Source organism: Pelodiscus sinensis, chromosome 11 (assembly GCF_049634645.1).
Source record: "Pelodiscus sinensis isolate JC-2024 chromosome 11, ASM4963464v1, whole genome shotgun sequence".
Classification (NCBI taxonomy): domain Eukaryota; kingdom Metazoa; phylum Chordata; order Testudines; family Trionychidae; genus Pelodiscus; species Pelodiscus sinensis.
The window spans coordinates 9675001-9696851 of record NC_134721.1 but is presented as its reverse complement, the minus strand read 5'-3'; the positions used below and the strand labels follow the sequence as shown (position 1 = coordinate 9696851).

General features: G+C 38.6%; 1 protein-coding gene across 50 annotated transcripts in view; it reads left to right on the top strand.

Annotated features, from left to right (window-relative positions):
• FOXP1 (forkhead box P1) overlaps nt 1-21851 on the top strand; it is a 562577-nt gene that overhangs the window by 488471 nt on the left and 52255 nt on the right. For all 50 annotated transcript variants that reach the window (XM_075938629.1, XM_075938614.1, XM_075938618.1 and 47 more), the window contains one exon: nt 17699-17803. In XM_075938629.1, the coding sequence (XP_075794744.1) occupies nt 17699-17803 (105 nt within the window). The remainder of the gene's footprint in view (nt 1-17698; nt 17804-21851) is intronic.

Here is a 21851-nt window from a genome sequence, read left to right as displayed (position 1 = left end):
CAGTCAGCCTTCCTCGCCTTGAGAAGTGCCCTTTCCTTCCATCTCACATAAATTCTGAATGCATCTTATAACTCAGAACTTCCCAGGACAACATACAATTGGCATTCTCATTACAGCTAAAGAAGGAACCACTAACTGCCATTTGTTTTCCTGTTCTGAGTCAGTTTACTACTCATTCAGCTTTTTTAAAATTTCCACTTCCATCACCTAGGTCCATGGTTGCTAATTTTCATTATCAATGTTTTTTTTAATCCGAGTTTATAACATTGATTACATTTACTGCGTGCACCATCTACCACGGTAGTCATTTCTTTGTGGAATTTTAGCAAATTAGTTACGCATGACCCTTTCCTCATCAATCCATGTTCGAGGCCTTTAATCGAATGATGTTTTTCAGGGTATTCAAACCCCCCCACAAAACTGTTCCTAGGATTTCCCTCCACAAGTGTTGTTAAGATAACAATCTGTAATTGCTTACTCTATCATATAGCCCTTTTTTGATTAAGGACATTATGTTAGCCACTTTAAAGTCCTCAGGAACCTGACCTGACATCAGAGAACTTGTGAACTCAAAGATTTTATTGGTTTCTGGTCACATGTAATAATGATCAGTTATACAACACAACCTCGACACTAAACTAGTGTATCAAAAAAGCACTTTAAATAGATTGGGTGAGCCTTGGCAGACACACATCAGAACTTTTCCAAATTTTAGCATATGTATTGTTTTATACCTCCATCTGGCCAACAGATCATTGTTTAATATCTGAGTACTTTGCATATCTCCTCCCTTTTCTTGCAGCTCAGATAATTACATGTCTGTTTAATGCAGCTTAATGGTTTTTTTACATACCAAATAAATAGCTGATGATTTTCTGCTAATTGTGTACATATGTGCACTTTATTTAATTGTGGCAGCTAGAATTTTAGTAACACGTTCCTGTCTCACTACTTAGTGTCCAACTAATATCTTCTTCAATTAAAGATGTGTTTGTATATTGATGTTAAAAGTTGACCTGTTTTAGTTTTTTCTAAAATATGGGATGCCTGTTTTCTTTTTCTTCCCCTCCACCCCCCTTTTGTGCCAGAGAATCATTTTTCAGTATATGCACCAGAGATACTTAGTGTAGGAAGAAGCCAGACAGGAAGATGAAGAATAGTTGTATTATTTTCAGTCACACATAAAAGAGTTTGGTAAGGAAAAAGAAACACCCTTGAGAATGTCTTAAAATGGAGAGTAGGATAGGTGATTTTCATATGACTATTTCCTCTGCTGTTCAATAAAATTCAAGCATTGAGTATCACAGCTGTTAAATCACATATTATGCCTTACCACTAATATACAGTACTGAGTATTGACGTTTAAACTAACATACCACACTACGCTGTGTAAACTTCATCCATTTCACCACGCTTAATGGAATAATCAGTTTTTCAATCAAATTTCATCATTTTTCCCAAGTTATAATGCCCATTTTACAACTGTTTTTGTTTAATTCCATGTATTTTGTTTGTTTGTTTTGGGGTGATTTTTTTTTTTGGTATCCTTTATTTCTTAAGTATTGAAGAAGGAATATCTTCTCATTCAGAACTGCCATGAAACTGTGCAGAAGCAAAGGTCTTTCCTCTTTCCCTCCCGACCCCCAAAATCTTGTGTTAATCTTGTTGTTTCGTTGTCATAATCATAATAAAAATAAGAATAATGTAAGGGTTCTCTTTTCAACATACATGCACTAAAATCCTATAATTCATTAATGGTGTTTGTGCTGGCATATTGGTGGGAGGAGGGCAGAATCCAACCTATCATATGCTGCTTGGTTTTCACATGTAAGCAACTGCTCATTTGTGTAATGTAAATGAGGGTGTTTTTTTCACATGGCAGGTGGTTCTGAGGTGTGTGTGTGCATGCATTTTTTATTTTCTTCTTCTATGTAATCAGTAGAGGCATATGTATATTATAAAGTATATTCTGCTCATTAAAACAATGGTGCAAGCACACAAAGGGAAATTGTTAATACGTGTTGCAGCTTGTCATTTCAGGCTGTGTGAATAAAGAAGATAACTATTCCTTTGGGAAACTATTTCAGGAATTGAGCAACAGATATGCTAGCCAGAGAATTCTTTTAACTGTAATTTTCCTTTTTGTATGTACTCAAAAATAACATCCTGATGGGTCCTTAAATGCCATTTCATATCCAGAGCGCAATTTCCACAGCACAGGTGGTGCTAATATAGGACAGTCCCCTAGGCACTTGTCGCCAAGAGTTGTACAGCTTGTTCAGTGTCTGCATCCATATGGCAATCTGTCCCATTCATAGAAAGACATTGTAGCTGTGCCTGTGGGTGCTATGGTCAATGTAGTGTGAAAAGTAGGTTTTAACTCTCAGCAACCTATGTTCTGCCGTTTGTTTTATTGCAGAATCCAAGTTATAACATTAATAAAAAAAAATTCAGCTCAGAGCATATTCCAGAACAATCTTGCTGGTTTCATTTTTGGTTACTCTTTGTAGCACATGGTTAACTCCGCAGGTGCAGTTGATCTATATGCAGCATGCCAGTGCAGAGTTTACAGGAGATCATTCTTAGAAGAAACGTTTTCTTAGTTGTTTAGGCTGTGAAGTAGCTCAGAATTTGCATAGCAGTGCATGTTCTTGTATACATAAATAAACGTCCTGTAGAAACAAGCATAATCCCTTTTTTTTTCTGTTGTGTTGTGCTACTGGTTTTCTTCCTCAGGCTCTGCTTTGTTAAGTAAGTTGACTATACTTTTTCAAAGGAACGTATGTTCTCTGCAAGTTTGCAGAGTGTGTGTAAGGGTCGGCCTACACTGCAAGGACAAACCTAAGGTGCCAAGTTGAAGCCCCAGTCAGTTGATTCAGGCCCATGGGATTCAAGCTGTGAACCTCAAAATAGCTGTGTAAAGACTCTGAAATAAAAGGATGGGGGGAGAGGTTTGGAACCCTAGTTCCAGCCCTGACCAGGAACATCTATACTGCTATCCTTAGCCCCTCAACCTGATTCTCATGACCCCAAATCAGTGGACCTGGGTTCTGAGACTTAGTTCAATGGGATTTTCTTTTCTGGATAGTGACGCCCCTCGGTATCCTGGGATGAATCACTCCTTGGAGGGGAGCTGGTACACAATCACAACATGGACAGAGTATGGCACAAGGGGTTTCCCCAATGAAACACATGGAAAATGCATGCATTTCCAAAAGCTTTAAGTTATTAACAAGAAAGCAAAATATATAGCTGCTCTGCTATCCGTGATTTTCATGCCAAATGTTGTTCTGCTTTAGTGTGATTATTTGTTATGCCTTTTAGTAAACAAAAACAAATAGAAAGCCTAACACCTGCAACAGCATCTGATATTTACACTACCTGGATGATTCAGCATGCTTCTCTGAGGAAATAGACAGACTTGGGTCCTAAGAATTTTGGTGTTTTTTATAATGTGCCTGTGGGAAAAGTATGTGGAAGAAATAATTTAATATAGTTTAAGTGTTTTCTTATAATACATTTTCCTCACACATTTAGGGAATATTTACAAAATGATATGTATTTTTTTTAAAGATGTTGCAAGATTCTTTAGTGGGAGGAGGCATACAAAGCAAATTCACAGTGTATATGTGATGTGATAGTCACCTTCTGTGCTGTTTTTGTTACGCTTATGGGATCATAGTGATAAAATATTGAAATTAATAATCTGTGTTAATTATATCTGTTGACCACATGACCAGGCAATATACAGGCAGACGACTTCTCCACCTCAGATTTTGTTCTTATATTTAAAGTTACTGTGGAAAATATACTGGTACTGATCTTCTGCATAAGGTATTTAAGCACAAGTGCGGTTTAAATCACTGAGACTACTAGTTAGGCATGTGCTTAAATAACTCTGGAGATCTTTCCTCTCTATCTTCCCCAGGATGAATTCTGTATGCAGAAACATCAGGAATTGCTGTGTTAAAGATCAGTGAGAAAAAATAGTTGAAGTGTTAGCTTAATTAGAGAAAAATGTGATCCTAGGATACTGAATCTGTATAACATCGTCTGAATAAATTAAAGGACTGTGCAGAGAGGAATAAAATGAAAGTTAACAAGGATAAGTGGAGAGTTGTCCAGATAGGTAATAAAAATCCAAAATACATGTTCAAAATGACACATTGGCTACTAAGCATCAGTTATGTGGGAAATGACCTAAGCACTATAGAGGATGAAAAATTAAAGTGAGGTATTTGCTACAACCCATAGTTAAGAGTGTAAATGCAGTGTTGGGCTGTACAAACATATTTGTTGTATTTAAGATTCTCCTTCCAGATACACATTTTAAAGCACTATTTAAACCACAGTCAGAATAAGACGTGCAACTAGACACTATCCTACAGAAAGGATAAAGAGAAATCGGAGCAAATACAGAATAGAGCAGCTAAGATGATAGTATTTGGAGGGAGTGGACTATGAAGAAAGATTAAAGGGAATTAAATATCTACATCCTGGAAAAATTGAGGCTGTATGAGGATGTGGTTATGATATGCAAGTATATTAAGAGAAGTTACAAAGAGGAGAGAGAGAGAAATTGTTATCATTAGTTAGTAACGACAGAATTTAAAATCCAGCATTGCAATTCACATTTGTCTATGGATTTTTGATGTGCACTTCATGATGATATTCAGGCACCAAATTGGGAAAAAAAATCAGTTTTAAATAGGCAAACTTGTTTATAGTAAAACTAGAAGACTTACACCATGTTGCTCAGATCCTTAATTAATTTTTGTTTTTTGGAAAATAAAATGAAAATGCCATGCTTCATTTAAATCATTGCTGAGTGGGGCAGGGGATGAGGACAACTAGGGAGAGAGGACAACCCTAGCCATCTCTCTCCACAGCTGTTTGGGGATAGGTGAGAAGCATTGCAGCTCCAGTGGGCATGGCTGGGGTAGGGATTGCACGTTTCCTGGCTGGGGCAAGTGCAGGTTCATCTGCCCTGTGTGCTCCCCAGCTAGCATGAGGAATGCAGCAAACTGTGAACTTTCCCTTTGCTCCCTGATGAGGGGGAATAGCCAGCAATGTGCTATTATGAATCCAGGTGCGGGGAGCTTCAGACCCTCCCCCCTCCCCAACACACACTTCCTAAAGGGTGCCTGGGGCATGGGAGGCTTTGGGGCGGGGCAGTCCTGGATAGGAGGATGCCCTCAGACAGTCCCTTTCACCTGCTTGCTGATTCTGTCGCTCTTATGTATGGCTTTATGAGAAGCAGTCCCATTCCAGGCACATCCCATTGCCCTGGTACAACCAAAACCTTATGTTGCTTGGAGAAAGCTGTATAACAATTTGGTGATCCTGGCTCAGACAGTTCAGGAGGACTGTTTGAATAGGCAGGCAAAATCACAGAAAGACTCACAGACAGAAAAAAACTCTCTCTCGCTCTCTCTTTCTCTTTATATATACACACAGACACACACACACACACACACACACACACGTTTCCTGCAGGATGACAGTGACATTGTCACGTCAGCTGCATCCTCATGCTGCTGCCTACCTCCGCCTCTGTCCTCGGCCTGCTATGGCCAGCCCTGGTGGTATCCCCTCCGCACATGGGCTGCTCTGGCTCCCGCTATGCCACTGGGTAGGAACTGCTAGGGCTGGGTCACCTCTGCCATCTTAGCCTGACTCCCCATTCTGGGCCATGCCAGTTCCCCTCCACACCTGACCTCCTCCCCTAGGCTGTGCTGTACCAGTTCCCCTCTGTGCCCGATGTACCCCCCTCAATCCCCTCAGCCCTTCCACTGAGACCCCACATCCCCAGCTCGCTCCTTCCCCCTCCCCACTGGCCAGACACCCACACCCAGACTGCTCCTGCATCCTCCCCTGCTCTTGCACCCTCTCCCCAGCCTGCTCCTGCCCCTTTCCCCCTGGCCAGACACCTAGCCCCAGAGAGAGGGGGGTTGGCGAGCATAGAAAGCAGGGGCACAGCCCCCTAGTAGTAGATTAAATGGAGATTGAAGCTTGCATCTGAAAGAAGCAATAGAATCAAAATATTTTTTGTGATGATCACTTCTCCTAGGTGGACAGGAAAGATGTGTTAGAATCCTTCAAAAGTGGCATGTTGGGCTAGTGGTTAAACAAATCCTTAGCAGTCCTGGTGAGACATCAAAAATAAAGGTTACAGTAAATATTTTAGAAAAAATGCATTGTACCGTTAAAGCTTCATAACTTTGACTGTTACTGATGTTAGATCATGGATTAGTAAATTGTTAGGGTCTGACGGGAGCATTATGGCAATCTAATCTATCTGCTACATGTAATCCACTATCACAGAAAGGTATTAGAGGCCTGCTCCTGCTCTCTTGACCCATCACAATGTCTTTGCCTTTACTGTATCTTCTCTCTCCTGCAAACCCCATTCTCACTGAATCTGATTGCTTAGCTACACTTGGTGAAGTAAAACCCTTGAAGGAGCTGCCCAGAAAATGGTTCCAGAGTTGGCCAGGCGGCAATGTGTGCTGCTGATCATTAGAGATTTTTAGTATAAGTCAGAGATTTTTCAATGAAATACCAGGACCACATGTTGCAGTATTTACAGAATGGCTCTATATTTAATTGTGCATGTATTTATGCGCTAGTATTAGCATGTATGAACACAGGTAAAAAATATCAGACAGGATTTCAGCCCGTGAACTACAGATTTTAACCTGGTTTGTCTAACGTTCTTGTGGTGCATTTAAAATTTAATTTACCCCTTTCTTCTGGGCCAGGTCTACACTAAAAGGAAAGGTCGACTTAAAATGCGCCGCTCCTGCTACGTTAATTCTGTAGCTGGAGTGGAAGTATCTTAAATCATGTTTTTGCACTCTCCACGCAGTGTGAGGTTGACAGGAGCAAACACTCTCATCGGTTTCCCTTATTTCTTGTGAGGAGCAGGACTACTGGCTCACACCAGTAGGGCGACCGGGGAGCCCTCTCAGTTTGAATTAGTGGGTCTTCACTAACCCTGCTGTTTCAAACTCCCGAAGATCGACTGCAGCAGTAGTGTAGACATGGCCCCACTGAGTTTGATGTAAAACATGAATTTCCAATGGTCCCAGGTTTTGATATGTGTTAATACTTTGAGGCTACATCTACACTGCGCATTCTTGTGCAAGAAGATATGCAAATGAGGCGTGGCGATATCACTGTGCCTCATTTGCATACCTAATCAGCCGCCATTTTTGCTCAAGGGGCTTTTGTGCAAGAAGGAGCTGTATACACTGCTCCTTCTTGCGCAAAACCCCCCTCTTGTGCAGGAGCCGTTCTTCCTGAAAATAAATGGCAGAACGGCTCCTGCACAAGAGGGGGGGTTTTGCGCAAGAAGGAGCAGTGTAGACAGCTCCTTCTTGCACAAAAGCCCCTTGCACAAAATGGAGGTTCATTAGGTAGGTATATAAATGAGGTGCAGCGATATTCATCGCTGTGCCTCATCTGCACATCTTCTTGTGCAAGAATGCACAGTGTAGACATAGCCTGAAGGGTTTAGGGTTTTCCCCTCCTCCTTTCCAAACAAATATAGGTAAACTAGATGAGGTTTTCTGAATGGAAAAACTGCCATATTTTCAAAAATGCACAATTGCTCATTAATTCTTCGTAAAGGTATTTATGGCCCCTACTAGATCAATATAATTGATTCAGGTTACCATTTTGCTTCTTAATTAAATGGTTTTCTGACTTCCTGGTTTTCACTTCACATTTCTTGACCTTTCCCCCTCTCTGTAGCCAAACATGGACTTTGACATTATTACCATTCATTTTTCCTTTCTGCTTGTTGAGTAACTATAGAATTCTCCAGACAGTCACAAAAATACAGTGATAGTTCCCAGTGGCCCTATACCACCTCAGGTTTCGGACTAAAAATGAAGCATCTTACATCACACATCATCTTCTTAAAACCAGAAGATGGCTGTCTATTAAGCGCGATGGAGCCTCATAGATTGGGGAAGTAAGACTACTAAGTAACTGTGTGATCATTACTGTTCTTTTGTGCCTCTTCCACATCTTCCTGTTGTTGTCCTAAGTTGTTGCATCTTTTCTTTCATTGGCCCGTAAGCACTTTGAGGCAGGTGTCATCCCAAATACGTATTCTGTGAGGTACCTTGAATATGCGTTTGGATTTGTCATTGATAGTGAGTGTTACCACCAGTGTTTTCCTATACTTAATGCCATTATGATTAGATCAATATTGCAGTTCCTGTGAGAGAGGAAACGATATTTTTACATATTGATGCTATCGTGCTTTGTTGTACTTGATTCTCTTTCTGTTACTTATGCTGACAGACTAAGATCAGTATAGTTTAAAACCATCCCTGGCTCAAATGTGTTGTGAGCCTGGATAGGTCAATCAGCAGGGGGTTAGACTTTTAATATGATGATGATCTAGGATTCAAGTCCTGGGGGTGTTTTTTGAGATCAGTCTAGCTGATCACAATGACACCTTGTACCCTCCTAATATGTTAATCCCAGAGGAGGACTAAGTTTCTCACAGGTGATTAATGTTTCCTGCTTGAGACCTGTAGTTAATTGTTATCCTGTGCATTTTGAGGCCAAATAATTCATATGAGGGAGGCTCTATTAATGGGGATTAACTAGAGAAGTTGATAGGTAAGAACTGAAGAGAAACAGTCAAATGAAAAAGAGACCCGTTCAGTTACATCCCATAATGGTGAACAACTAAGAAGTGACACATTTTCTAAGTGCTTGTATGCAAATGCTAGAAATCTATATATTGAATCTGTGAGTTTATCTTTAGTAAGGTCGCTCACCAAAGGCTTTTAAGCAAGCTAACTAGTCATGGAATAAGAGGAAAGGTGCTCTCATGCAGCAATAATTGGCTAAAAGACAGGAAACAAAGGGATTGGAATAAATGGTCAGATTCCAGACTGGAGTGAGGTCTCCCAGGGCTCTGTACTGGTACCAGGGCTGTTCAGTATATTAAAAAAACAATCTGGAAAATGGGGTAAACAGTGAGGTGGGTGGTAATATAAAATGTATTCAAAATAGCTGAGTCTAGAGGAGACTGTGAAGTGATACAAAGCATCATGCAAAACTGAGTGACTGGTCAGAAAATGGCAGACGAAATTCAATGCTGATCAGTGAAAAATAATATGCATTGGAAAATATAAACTTAACTCTATATATATATATATATATATATATATATATATATATATAAAATGAGGGGTTTTCAATTAGCTGTTACCACACAAGAAAGAGATCAAAGAGTTTTCATGGAGAGTTCTCTGAAACTGATTTGCTCAATGTTTAATGGCAGTCAAAAGCTAACAAAATTAGGAACCATTAGGAAAGGAACAAATAAGAAGACAGGAAAATATCATAATGCCACCCATAGGCAATGGGTAATGTAGGCAAGGGAAGCCATTGTCTTCCCTAGATTGCCCAGCTGCCTGGGAGAAGCTGGAGACACACCAGATGGCAGCACTGCTCCCTGGCAGATGGAGAAGGCTGGGGCCATTGTATGCGGCAGCACAGCTCCCCGGCGCTTGGCTAGGGGGGAAGGTTGTGAAGGGGCGCATGATCTAAGGGAAGGGGTGTGGCTAGGGGAGGAAGAGATGGGGCTTTGGCTGCCTTCCCCAGCTTGTGTCTTCACCTGCCACCCATGATGCCACCATATAAATCCCTGGTATGTCCACACCTTGAATATTGCATGCCGTTTAGATGCTCATCTCGAAAAAGATAAATTTGAACTGGAAAAGTTATAGGGAAGTCAATAAAAATGATGAAGGGGATCTCTCCTATGAGGAGAGATTAAAAAGCCTGGGATTTTTCAGGTTGGAAAAGAGGCAGCGAAGTGGGGATATGATAGAGATCTATCAAATCATGACTGGTGTGGAGAAAGTTAATAAAGAAGTATTATTTACCCATTCACATAACACAAGAGCTAAAAGGACTCAAAAAAGAATTAGATACATTCATGGAGGATAGGTCCATCACTGTTAGCCAAAATGGTCAGGGATTCTAAGTCTCTAACTGCTAGGAGTGGGGAGTGGATGACAAGAAGTAGATCATTGAATAATTACCCCATTCTGTTAATTCTCTCCAAAGCCTCTGGCCACTGTCAGAAGGCAGGATATTGGTGTGATCTAGTTTGGCTGCTCTTGTATTCTTGTGACAATAACAATAATCTCAATTTTTTTTTTTAAAGAACAAATCTGGCATTTACTAGATTAAAATCACTCCAGTAGAAAGTTCTAAACATGAGTATGAAATCATGAGGGAATGTGAAATCCTCTAATTAAACACGATTTTAAAAGCAGATGGAAAATTGAGATAAGGGTTACAGAGTATGAAAGAGCCAAAGAACACACTGCGAAGAAGAAAGAATGTTAGACGTACCAATGCATTAGTGTTCTGTAGAGACTAGAGACTCCATCTTATTCACTGTAGGATTCCCACATGTGCCCAAAGAAATATGGATACTCCATTGTCTCATATGATGTAAATAACTTAATGGATGGATAATAGTTATTATAAATGTTTCCTTTTGTCGATATCACAGCCATAAAGACTCAGTTAGATAATCAGTGCTGCATAGATTAAAAATAATCATCATGTATCTGTGCTTTTATATATATTTCTATCTCTATTAGACAAAATAAAGGAACAGTAGAACCAGGAGACCACAAAAAGAAGAACTTACAGTAAAGAGTGAGCTATTTTTCCAATGCTTTCCTCTGGATAGAAAAGCCTTGTTCTACCCAGAAATCTGCTCCATCAGCAGCTGGCAAAGTTGAAGTCCTTTCCTGTTGTCTCTGGGGTAGGGGAGGGATCCCCAATCCTCTCTCCTTTAGCTCAACCTTTTCCCTTGCCCTAGCTTTTTTCAGGCACTGTGCAGAGTTTTTCCAAGGGAGTAGCAGAAGATATTGCACAAATTCTTCATCCTTTGCTGGGCAGGTGACTCAATCATTCTCTCAACGTCATTAAAACACAAGACTATTCTTCTCACCAGCAGAAGGGAATTAAGTATGGCTTCTTACATCATAGGTTGTTTTCCCCAATATTCTGGCAGTGATTGCCATTCCGTGATGATGTGGAAGAGATGTAATGGAATATGAAGCATTTGAACATTGTAAACCCTCAGCTATGGCACACTGCGTGTACGTCTAAAAAGCGGGGTATCCCAAAATAGCTACCTATTTCAAATATTTTTTGAAATAACGGGCACACTATTCCGACATCCCTATAACATTCATTCCACATAGGTTAAGGGAAGTTTCAAAATAGTGTTTTATTTTGAAATTTGGTACTGTGTAGACGTGCCAAATTTTGAAATAAGCTATTTTGAAATACAATCAAAATAAGATACACAATTTGCATAATGCAAATTGTGTATCTTCTTTTGAGTTTAGGGTGTTATGTAGACACACCCTGTGATGCTTAGCATTTTATTCCTGAGCTTTGCACTTCCTCAGTTTCCTGGGATCCACACACAACTCTTATGCCAACACTCAGCCAGCATTTGAAATCCTGGTGCCCAATTCCATGGGGCTAGTTGGTAAGTATGGTCTAATTTATGAATTAAATAAATTGTTGTAATGTTGCAAGAGGTTGTTAAATGTCTTACTGTTGATTATAATGGCTACCTCTGAAGACCTATTTCAATATCACATGCTTCTTTTTACCAGTCTGCAAAACCCAGCATGAAGAGCATTATTAAGTTTCTCTATAAGAACAATTTGTTGATTTAAAAGCACCTCCTTTTAGCCAATTCTAATCTGAAAAATGATTAAAAACAACACTTTCTTATGCAACAGATCCTGTACAGATTCAGAGTAATTTCTAGTTACTTTAATGATGCAGCTTTTATTTGTTTTGACCCCATGTACACTGCAAAGCTAATAAAGAAAAGGAGTCTAGGCTTTTTTGTACTAGTGAGAGAATTGCTAGTTAAGTTCTGACTGCGAAGCCAAATTATGCCCTATGTTTGTACCTTTGCAATTGGGAAAATTGAAGGGTTGCAGATGTTTAACCAAGAACAGAATTTGAAGACAGTGTTACTGCACAGATGTAACTGTGGGCATTTTTTGGCCTGTAGAATCTATATTAATGATGCTGATGCATAGGCCCTTAAGAACATACCGTAGCTCTCTGATTTGAGCTTGACCATTAGAAATAAAACAGGATCATCTTTCCTTTGGGCGTATCTACTGAGTACTTTGTGGTTTGACAGTCAAGTCTAAGTCGATCAAAGAATAGAAATTTAAGAGACTAAATTTTCCAATCTCAGAGGTGTAGCCATGTTAGACTGTAACTTTAAAAACAACGAGTAGTCCTGTGGCACATTAGCTCTGGTTTACACTAGGGAGTTAATTTGAAATAACACATTACCAAGCCCGTTATTTTGAAATAACAGGCTGGTTATTTTGAAATAATAATACCTGCTTTCCACTAGGGATGTAAAGGACTAGTTGACCAGTCAATTACCTGATAAGCATATGCTTATCAGCTAGTCGAGTCGACTACTTGCTTCGCCCCCCACTGCCTCTAGTCAGAGGCGGAGGAAGGAGGAGCCGGTGCTGTGGGAAACCAGTTTAAAAGCTGATTCCGCTCAGCACCCTCTCCACCTTGTGTGAGGGTACAAGGGGGGCAGAGACACCGTTGTCCCAGAGCCGGTGCAAATGGAGGTAATCCCGCTGCAGCTCTGCCTTTTAAATGAGTAAGAGCCCAGCAGTTTGCCAGGGTTAGCCCCTAACGGGCCACCGGCCATTTATTTATCTGCGTTTCTGTAGGTATGGCCACTAAAAGCTCATTCGCAGAAGATTGCTATTTCCAGTCAATGGGGGTTATGGGAAGCAGTACAGACCAGGACACTGCATCCTGCAGCTCCCATTGGCCCAAGAATGGTGATCGCAGTCAAAAGAAGCTTCAAGCAGCCTTATCTGTTGAGGCACCGGTAAATAAAGCGCTGGTGGGCCTCTAGGGGATCTCTGATGTGCCCTGTCCAGTCTGAGGACCGGTTATTGCTCACCACTCTTAGACCTAGAATATGGTGGGAAAATAAATATATTGGACAGAGGCTTCTGTTTTTTGCACCGAATAGCATGGCAGCTCTAGCCTTTCAGTCGGCATATTGAGGAACAAAGTACCACTGTTTTCACCAAAATCGTGGTACTGTGTATCTCAGGGATGTTGTCATTTCATCTCTTCATTTGGGACTTGCTCTCCATGGTTTCTCCAGAGGCAAAATGTGGTTCTATATCATCAGTGAGGATCTGAAATATCAGAAATGGAGCAGTTGCGTACAGAAATTTCTTTTCCAAAACCTAAAAAGCTAAACTGGCCACAGTAATGGAATGGTTTCTGTGTATTTATGGGTTTATTTAATCATATTAATTGTAGGAGGTAGAGGTGTGCATAGTGAACTTACTTCAGAAGCCTGAGGGAGGGTTCTTATGGGTAGGAAGGAAAATGCAGCACTTTGAAGAAGATGGGGCTTATGAAAACCTCTAGAAAGTGAATACAGAAGATGGGGTTGGAGATAAGAGTGCCAGAATAGGCCTGGTCCTCGTCACCCCACCTGGATGAGCAGTTAGAGGGTCTGCATGGAGATTGAAAGCATCAAAATTAAATTTTAAACGGGCACCTATTAAGGATTTTCTGATTGATCATTTGTATTTTTGCCACTCCATGATCCGTGTCATTAAAAAATGAATTGCACAACAAAGTTTGCTTGGCTGAAGTATTGCATTTTCTGTGCTTGTGTCTAATTTTCTCTCACTCCTGCATTATTTTGTTTCACAAACAAATAAAAAGAGGCAATGAAGATACACTGCACATAGAAAACATACCTCGGCTGTTGTGTAAATCATGCAGTGCTATATGATTTACTTCCAAAAACTTCTTGGACATCACATATAGTCATGGCAGGTTATTTGTGAATTTGTGTGTGAGAGAAAGAGAAACACATATGCTCTTTCAGTGTCATTACAAATCAATGGGGAATATCTGGAACAAATGATTTACTTGCTCTTCCTGCCAGCATTCTTCTCTTGTACAATCTGCATGTGGCCGTGGTCTCTCTGTATGTGGCAGTATTGTAGAAGTCCTATTTGCACACAAACAAATGTTCTTGAACAATTTCTTTAATGTATTAGGCCCACGTGTCTCTTCAGCATAATGCATTTTGGTCTTCACATTCCAACTATATATTTTCTTCAAGTCTAGTACTTGGAACAGTTCAAGGAAAAACCAGTTATTCATTCATTTTTCATTTTCTTCTTGTCTTTTCCTCATTATGCCAAATGCAGTACATATAATCTTGTTCTGCTTTTCTGTCTTTTTTCTGAAGTAATCCTCTCGAAGACTCGTTTCCTTGAACAACAGGCAATATTTAATACTAGCAATAGAAGCGGGATGGACCAGATTGAATACAGAAGTCTTAACTGGGCATATGTGAAAGTCTCCAAAATGTACCACCAAAGGACAGTGCAGAGAGAAAGAATTAAAAGAATGAGCTAATTCAAAATAACTGCCAGAAGTGCTTGCATTTTTATTTTGTTAAGAATAGTAGCTACTTTAAAAAAAAAAAAAAAAAAGCATTTCTTTATATTATTGAATGATAGCAGAAGCTTTCTTATGTGTTTTTTAGGCATAATGCCATTTTAAAGTATATTGTGAGTGTGCTGACATTCCATGTTCCCGTTTGATTGACATAAGGAATTCCCATGGACACAGTGTAAATTCTGCATTCACTTAGACACCTTCAGTCAGATACTTTAAACTTTTTGGGCAGAGTACCATAGTGCCTTCCCGGTCATGCAGGATTTTTACCTCAATTTAAAACAATATGCATAGCAATCTTGGGATTCTCCCATAGACTTGTCTGTAGAATCCAGGAGATTAATTAAAAATACCACACATACAGATATTTAAACTGTAAGAGTCCCAATGGCTTTGTAATGGGATTTCCACTGATGAAAACTGTAGAACTCTTTGAAAATGTACCTTTTCTTGTCAGTTGTCACATTATAGTTTTCTAGGAAATTTGGTTGTGTGCGCAACATCATCTATGTAAATTGACATGCAAACATTTTGTTAAGTCTGACAAACACACTTAAACTATATCCCTGGCATAGCTATGAATGTCTTGATTGATTTTAATGGGATGTTAACATCAAAGCTTATTTTCCTGCCCTTTATCCTTGTACTGTAAAATTAGTTGATAAAAAACACAACAGACCACATTAAAAATCTGTCATTGTTAAAAAAACAGTTGAGTCTATATTTAGTATTGACTGCAAATGGTCCTAGTAAGACTTGAGTCCAAAAATGTATCCAGTTTTATTATCCAGTTGAGTAAATAGACTGCGACCTTGTCTACACTAGAAAGGGTTTGCCGGCATAGCTATATCAGCAATCAGCTCTATCAGTTCTCCAAACAAAATAAGCTACCCCTTTTTTTGTCAATATAATAACCCTGTCTACACTGTACTTCTATCAGCATAGCTATGTTACATATTCCTAGCCATCATGACTGTTCCAGCAAAACCTTTTAAGTGTAGACCAGGCCTGTGATAACAGGATTACTTGATGTTTTGTTTGTGAGTTTTTAATTATCAAGTCTAGCAATTTATCTGGATTTTATTGTTTATCCTGTCAGTATTAAACAGACCTCTCAATAAAATAAAAATAAGTGCAAGATATCTGTGTAGATTATTTTCTCCTGAGGTTTACAGCATTTTATTCATATTTTAAAATGTAGCTTGATTATCCTTTCAAAATATAAAATTAATGTTACTTACTATTATCTTAAATGCTTCTCTGTATGCATCCTCAAAGAGTGTACCTGACACTGCACCATATCTGGCGTTGTTAACTGTGTGCCTTCACCCTGGCACTCTGTTTTTTCAGTGAGGGTAGACATGTGGCATAACAATTTGCTAAGTTCCTTGCAGAGAATGGATTGATTCTTTCATTCTTTTAACAGCTCATCAGATACAGTTTCTCTCTCCGTGTTTGTTTTAAAAATTGATTTAAGATTACCTGAAAATAGTTCCTATATAGACCAGGTTTCGTAACCCTTTGAGCCTCCTATGTTTTATAGGAGAATTAGCTTGCTTGGAAAACTTGAAAACAAAATTTTGATTACAAAATGGAAATGTAATGCTTATGCACATTTTTGTAATTTTTTCCCCCATCTAGTTCCACTACTTTTACTTTCAGAAGGTGTTAATTGTTCCTCAGTTGTCCATAGATTTCCATTAGGCCTAAGTTGTGATGTAATGGAAACTGGGAGGTTTGGAGGAACCTTCTGATGCGTTCGTTGCCTATTGTTTGAGACAACAGGGAGTGTTTGAGGCAACCATGAGATTCTCATATCCGGTGAATAAGAAAGAATGTAACTATAATCACTGTCGTAATACATGATGAAATAATGTTCCAGAACAAGACCAAATGACATTTCCACATGTGCATAGACATAGGATGACAAAATGTAGGTGTTTATCTGTAACAATACCTGTAATCCAGGATAAAAAAAAAGTCATAAAACCACACCTAGGTGCTGGTATGCAGTCATATCCTTTGTGTGTTTGAAGTTCATAATACAGCAAAATACACTATAGCAAAAATACATGCTATGAAAAATAGATGTGTGAGAGAGTATAAAATAGAGCCCTAAATATTATTTTGATGTTTTATGTGTAAATTAACCTAAGGATATGGAAATTTGTTACAAAAATATTTCCTTTACTTAAGAAGTTTCCATGCCGAAGTTGAATAAAAAAGATTTTTTAGAATATGGTTCATCAGTTAGTGCAACAGATACATTTCCCTGAGCACCACATGGCCCGGATCAAAGCGACTCATGACTTGGATCAGTGCAGTCAAATCATTATGTATTGATTGGAATCCCACTGGAGGGTTAACCCCTTCATGTTCATAAGAATTTTTTCTTTAACCTTGATTTCAGTGATTAGTAAGCACTGTGATATTTCTGCCAAAGTATAGACATGGTAATAGCCTCTGTAAAGCCTCTGGCATTGCAGAATTCTTTGATTATTTAAATTTCCTTTTTTATGATTAATTTTAAAAACATTCGTGATTAACTTTATCGGCGTGCAAAAAGTTTATACTAGTGCAATAAAAGCGTCATAGTAAGGAGAAGAAAATGCTAGATGGACAATATGGTATTAAAATTAGAGTTGCAAACTGCAGTGTTTTTTCCTTTAGGTAATCATTTGGAATATTTTAAATCCTGGATATATTGTATTATATGACCTGGATATATTTTATATTTATACTGTTGTACAAAAATAGCTTTTCGTATTGATGCCGTTGGACTGTAAATGTGTAATATTTGTTAATTTCTCATCAAAATATCAAGTATTAGACAAGTCTGTCAAATGAATTTCCCTATCAGTATTCATTGAAATTCTTTACAAAGCTTTTAGTTAAGGAATGAAATGTAGGAGGCACATACAAAAGAGATCTTGGATGGCGCACACATTCAATTTGCAAATTATACTTAATTTTGGTTTTTTTAGAAATCAAGGGCAAGATAAATAGGATTCGTGAAATGTAATCGTAAGATCTTCTATATGTTATATTCTTCCTGCGTGTTTTGCTGTTAGTATCTTTGCCAAGGTGAAATTATTCAGAGCCTTCCATGACAGTGCTTCTTCTCCTTTCTGTTTCTTTCCTTCAGTTTATCCCACGAGGAGCACTCACATAGCCATCCACTCTATGGACATGGTGTATGCAAATGGCCAGGCTGTGAAGCAGTTTGTGAAGACTTCCAGTCATTTCTAAAGTAAGATTTTTTTTTTGGCACTTATATTTTACTCTGAGCATGCCCTGTAATTGTTTTGTGCTGTCCCTTCCTCACCAAGGGCCTGATCCCAAGCTGACTGAATACAACAGAAAACTCCCGTTGATTTTTCAGTGGGCTTTGTATCATTTCTAATGTACATTTTAATAGGGAATGACAAATTATCCCTATATAAAAAATGAAATCTATAACTCATGTAGTCTCCTGAATACTGTAGTGCTATAAAACAGTGTTTGAATTTCTACATGTATTTTTTCTATTTTAATATTCTTTAAAAAAAATACATTTTACACAACACAACCTTAATTCAACCTTTTTCACTGAATTTCGAAATTTGGTCTTCTATTAATACCTTAATTGATCAGAGAGAATTGCAAGGCAGAAGGTGAAATTAATTTGTCAAATAAGTAACTAATGTGCAAAGTACACACTACTAAAAATAAACTGTAATTATATTTATTGGGCTCCTGCAGTTTTCTACTGACCTTCTGTCACTGCCGAAGTATACAGTTTTACATGTTGCATAAACAGTGCAGTATTGGCCAGTGCATGGTAATGCAAAGATCCCGACACAGGGAAGAGAAGGCTGAAATAAATCTCACATAGCTCTTCTACAAGGATCAGCTTCCTTCCTCAAAGCTGAAGTGTAAATGTGTTAATATTGCATCCCATGTATCTCTGAGTAGATCACTAGGAGCAATTAGATTTGCACCCTTCTTGAATTTTGCACTCTTCTTGAATTTTGATGTCCACTAACATCTCCTAGATTTGCTATGGGTCTGTTGTGGTTAAATCCAACAAACCGAATGCTCCAGCAACATATGTGAATTGAATGCACAAAGAAGCAAATTCTGCTGTCATATATTTACACTGCTGTCAAAGTGGAATAAGTCCATAGAAATCCATGGAATTGCTTGAGATGGACCACGGAGCAACTGAGCAGAATTCATCCCTAAACCTTTAGGAAACATTCTTATGTCGGTTCTTTCTCGGAACAGTTCTGAAGAAGGATGAGAGGGTTGTATTTGTTGTTGTTGTTTTTAATATGGTATATTGAGGCCTGGATTTGCTTCCAAAACACACTGAATCAATCCTGGTCCCATTGAAGTCACTGGCAAACTCCCCATTTGACTTCAGTAAGCGCGGAAACAGGCCCCGTATAAACATACATTGCAAGTCAGGAGTGGTGCAGTAATGAAAAGGGTCTCATTATAAGAGGATTACAAAATAAGAAGGTACTAGTCATAGATTTCCATGAAGGGTGGCCTCATTTCTTTCAGTTCAGCCTGTTGTTCACTTAGTGAAATAAATGCTAATCTCTCATACTTGCCAGCTCATTTATATTCAGATGCTAGTCTATAACATTTAGTTCTTTAAAACAATTCTAAATTTCATTACGTTTAATGAAGGGAAAAGTTCTGGATTTGACAGCTTTGGAGAGTGGCATTCTCAGTTTATTCACTTGGGCAGATTTTGCCCGCTTTACATTCTCTGAGTAATCCCTTCTCTGGGACTGAACCCCATTAATTTTAGTATGACTACTTATGGAGTCAGGTAGTACTCGGCACCATTATGGGCCGGATTCTTGCATGCTTAAGTAATGCAGCATGCATAGGGACAGCGTAGGGCTATCTGTCAGGGTGCCTCTAACATGGGACCGTCTCGAGAAGTGACGGGGAGTCCAGTCTCCATGCGTTCAGTTATTGGGCTTTTTGCTGATACAATAAGAATGTTTACCTATTAGTGTCATTTGTGGCAATACTTCTGTGGTATGGTTATCTGTCCTACCAGCAGGTGGGCTTTCAGAGAGCTGACTCCTTTCAGAGAGTTGTGAACAGCCAGTAGATTGTAACGATTTCAGGTAATTTCTAACCTTGGCTAAATTTGAACAACTGACTACAGGTAAAACGTTCCTTCTGGACTTTTCCTAAGCCATCCAAACCTCCATTTTTAGATTATTTTTCCACTTCTAGTTTTGAAGTGCCCTTTTCCTTTTAAATAATGTGTCCCGTATTTCTTGTATCTGTTGAGTTGCCTAAATTTCCCAGTACACAAATTCTACAATCCAAGGGATTATCTCTCTACAAAATGATATCAGTTCTATGTGATACTTCACTCAGAATGTATGCAGAATGGATAACCCCAGGCAACAATTGACATTGCTAGAGAAGCAGACAACACTTTATATAATGATACCGTAGCCCTCCAAATTTCTTGTCCCTATTGTGAAGTGGACACCCTTACATTTTATAGTTATTTTTGAAAGTTTATTATTTGCTGGAAATGGTAGACTCTTTCATAACAGTAGACATTTTTAATTGTACCCACTGTACTAGTATGATTCTCAAAGAGAGATGTTTTAATACATGGCCCAAGATGAAAAAAAAATAAAAAGATAGCCTTCACTAAGTGAAATACAGGTTACATATCAATTGTGCATTATGTAATTTCATTCACCCTAGTGAAAGGATCTGTTATAGGGGATGAAGAGAAGTTATATGTGGAATTAAAGCGCTATATGCCAATAAAATGATGCTGTAGTTAAAGAAGAGAAAGGACACGCAGGTCTAAAATCATGGTTCATTTTTTTTTCCTCCTGAGGAAGAAATATCATAACTGTTAGTAAATCAAAAACAGAGATTTGACACTCTTCTGTGATCATTCTGTAGTGTTTGTTCCCAAGGTGAGGTACACCACAGGGCCCTTGATTTCAAAGATAAATTCTGTACAAATAACAATTCTGGTTGTCTTTCACTCACCCGCCAACAAGAGGATGCTTATCACAACCAGCAGATGCAGTGTATTGTATGCTTTTATTTCTCTGTTTCTTTTCCAAATAAGTTGCAGTTTTAGGGGGGAAAGGATGGGAGGGGGTAATCTCTTAGCCATTGGTTATTATGCAATGGCTGAATCAGTAAGAGATAATTGATATCAGCAGGTACTTCTCCTAAGTATAATGAAATAGTTGCACCCTGCATTGCCTAAAATACTTAGATAATATAAAAACAAAAACAAGTTCCATATTACCAAATCCACAAAACCAAAGCTTTAGGGACCAGACATTCGTAGTATTGTGTACTTACCTGTTGTCCATATTGTAATTTGAAATGGAAGAACAGCAACATATGAAATAACTTTAAAATCAATCATCGCTATTTTGTTCTCATGTGTTTTTAAAGATTATGTACAGAAAAGGTATTAGTTTTTCCCTACAGTGCTTGTAGTTTTGGGAAATCTTTTTTCAGATAAGTAATGATATATTTGTCAAGAAACACGCCCGTATCTTGACAAATGATATACTTGTCAACATACATGCCGGCATCCATAGGGCACATATTGCAAGACAGGACCAAACTGGGTGGTGCAGGACTGGACCTTGTGGGGTTTTTTGTTTGTTTGTTTGTTTGTTTGTTTGTTTTTAATTCTATCATGATTTGGGTATTTTCAGCCTCACAATAACCTCTAATTTAAATATGCATTTTAAGTAGGATACATAACTCTTTTGAGAGATGTGGCAATCCCTACATTGAGAGATGCTGGTTGTGTGCTTCATGTGATTTTAACTTTTATGAAACTAAGGAGGATTTCTATGAAAGAAACTACTAAGTGCACTCTGTAATGTTTTCACAAGTGTTTTTATCATGGTAACATCTTGTTTACTTTAGTTGCCTGCCTAAAACTACTTGGAACATGTTAAGAAAACATTTCAAGAAAGCTTCTACAAAGAGGCTTTTGTTTAGCAGCAACTGTGAGGCAGCTCAGCTCACAAAGGTGTTAACTTTCAACCCCTTAAGCACTTCCACATGAAATTCCAGCAACGATGTTTGTGGTTTTGGAAAAACAAAGTGTGTGTTAAAGAAACCAGGTATATGCTAATACATGTTGAAGTAAGCCGGAAATCATAAATTGTTTCAAACACATTAATTGCTATCATTTGCATGTCAAAATGTTCTGCAGTGAAATCATCTTGCAGTGAGCACAACAGAAACTTTTGAATCTAATGGTTACAGCAGAAAAGACTTTTGTCTAT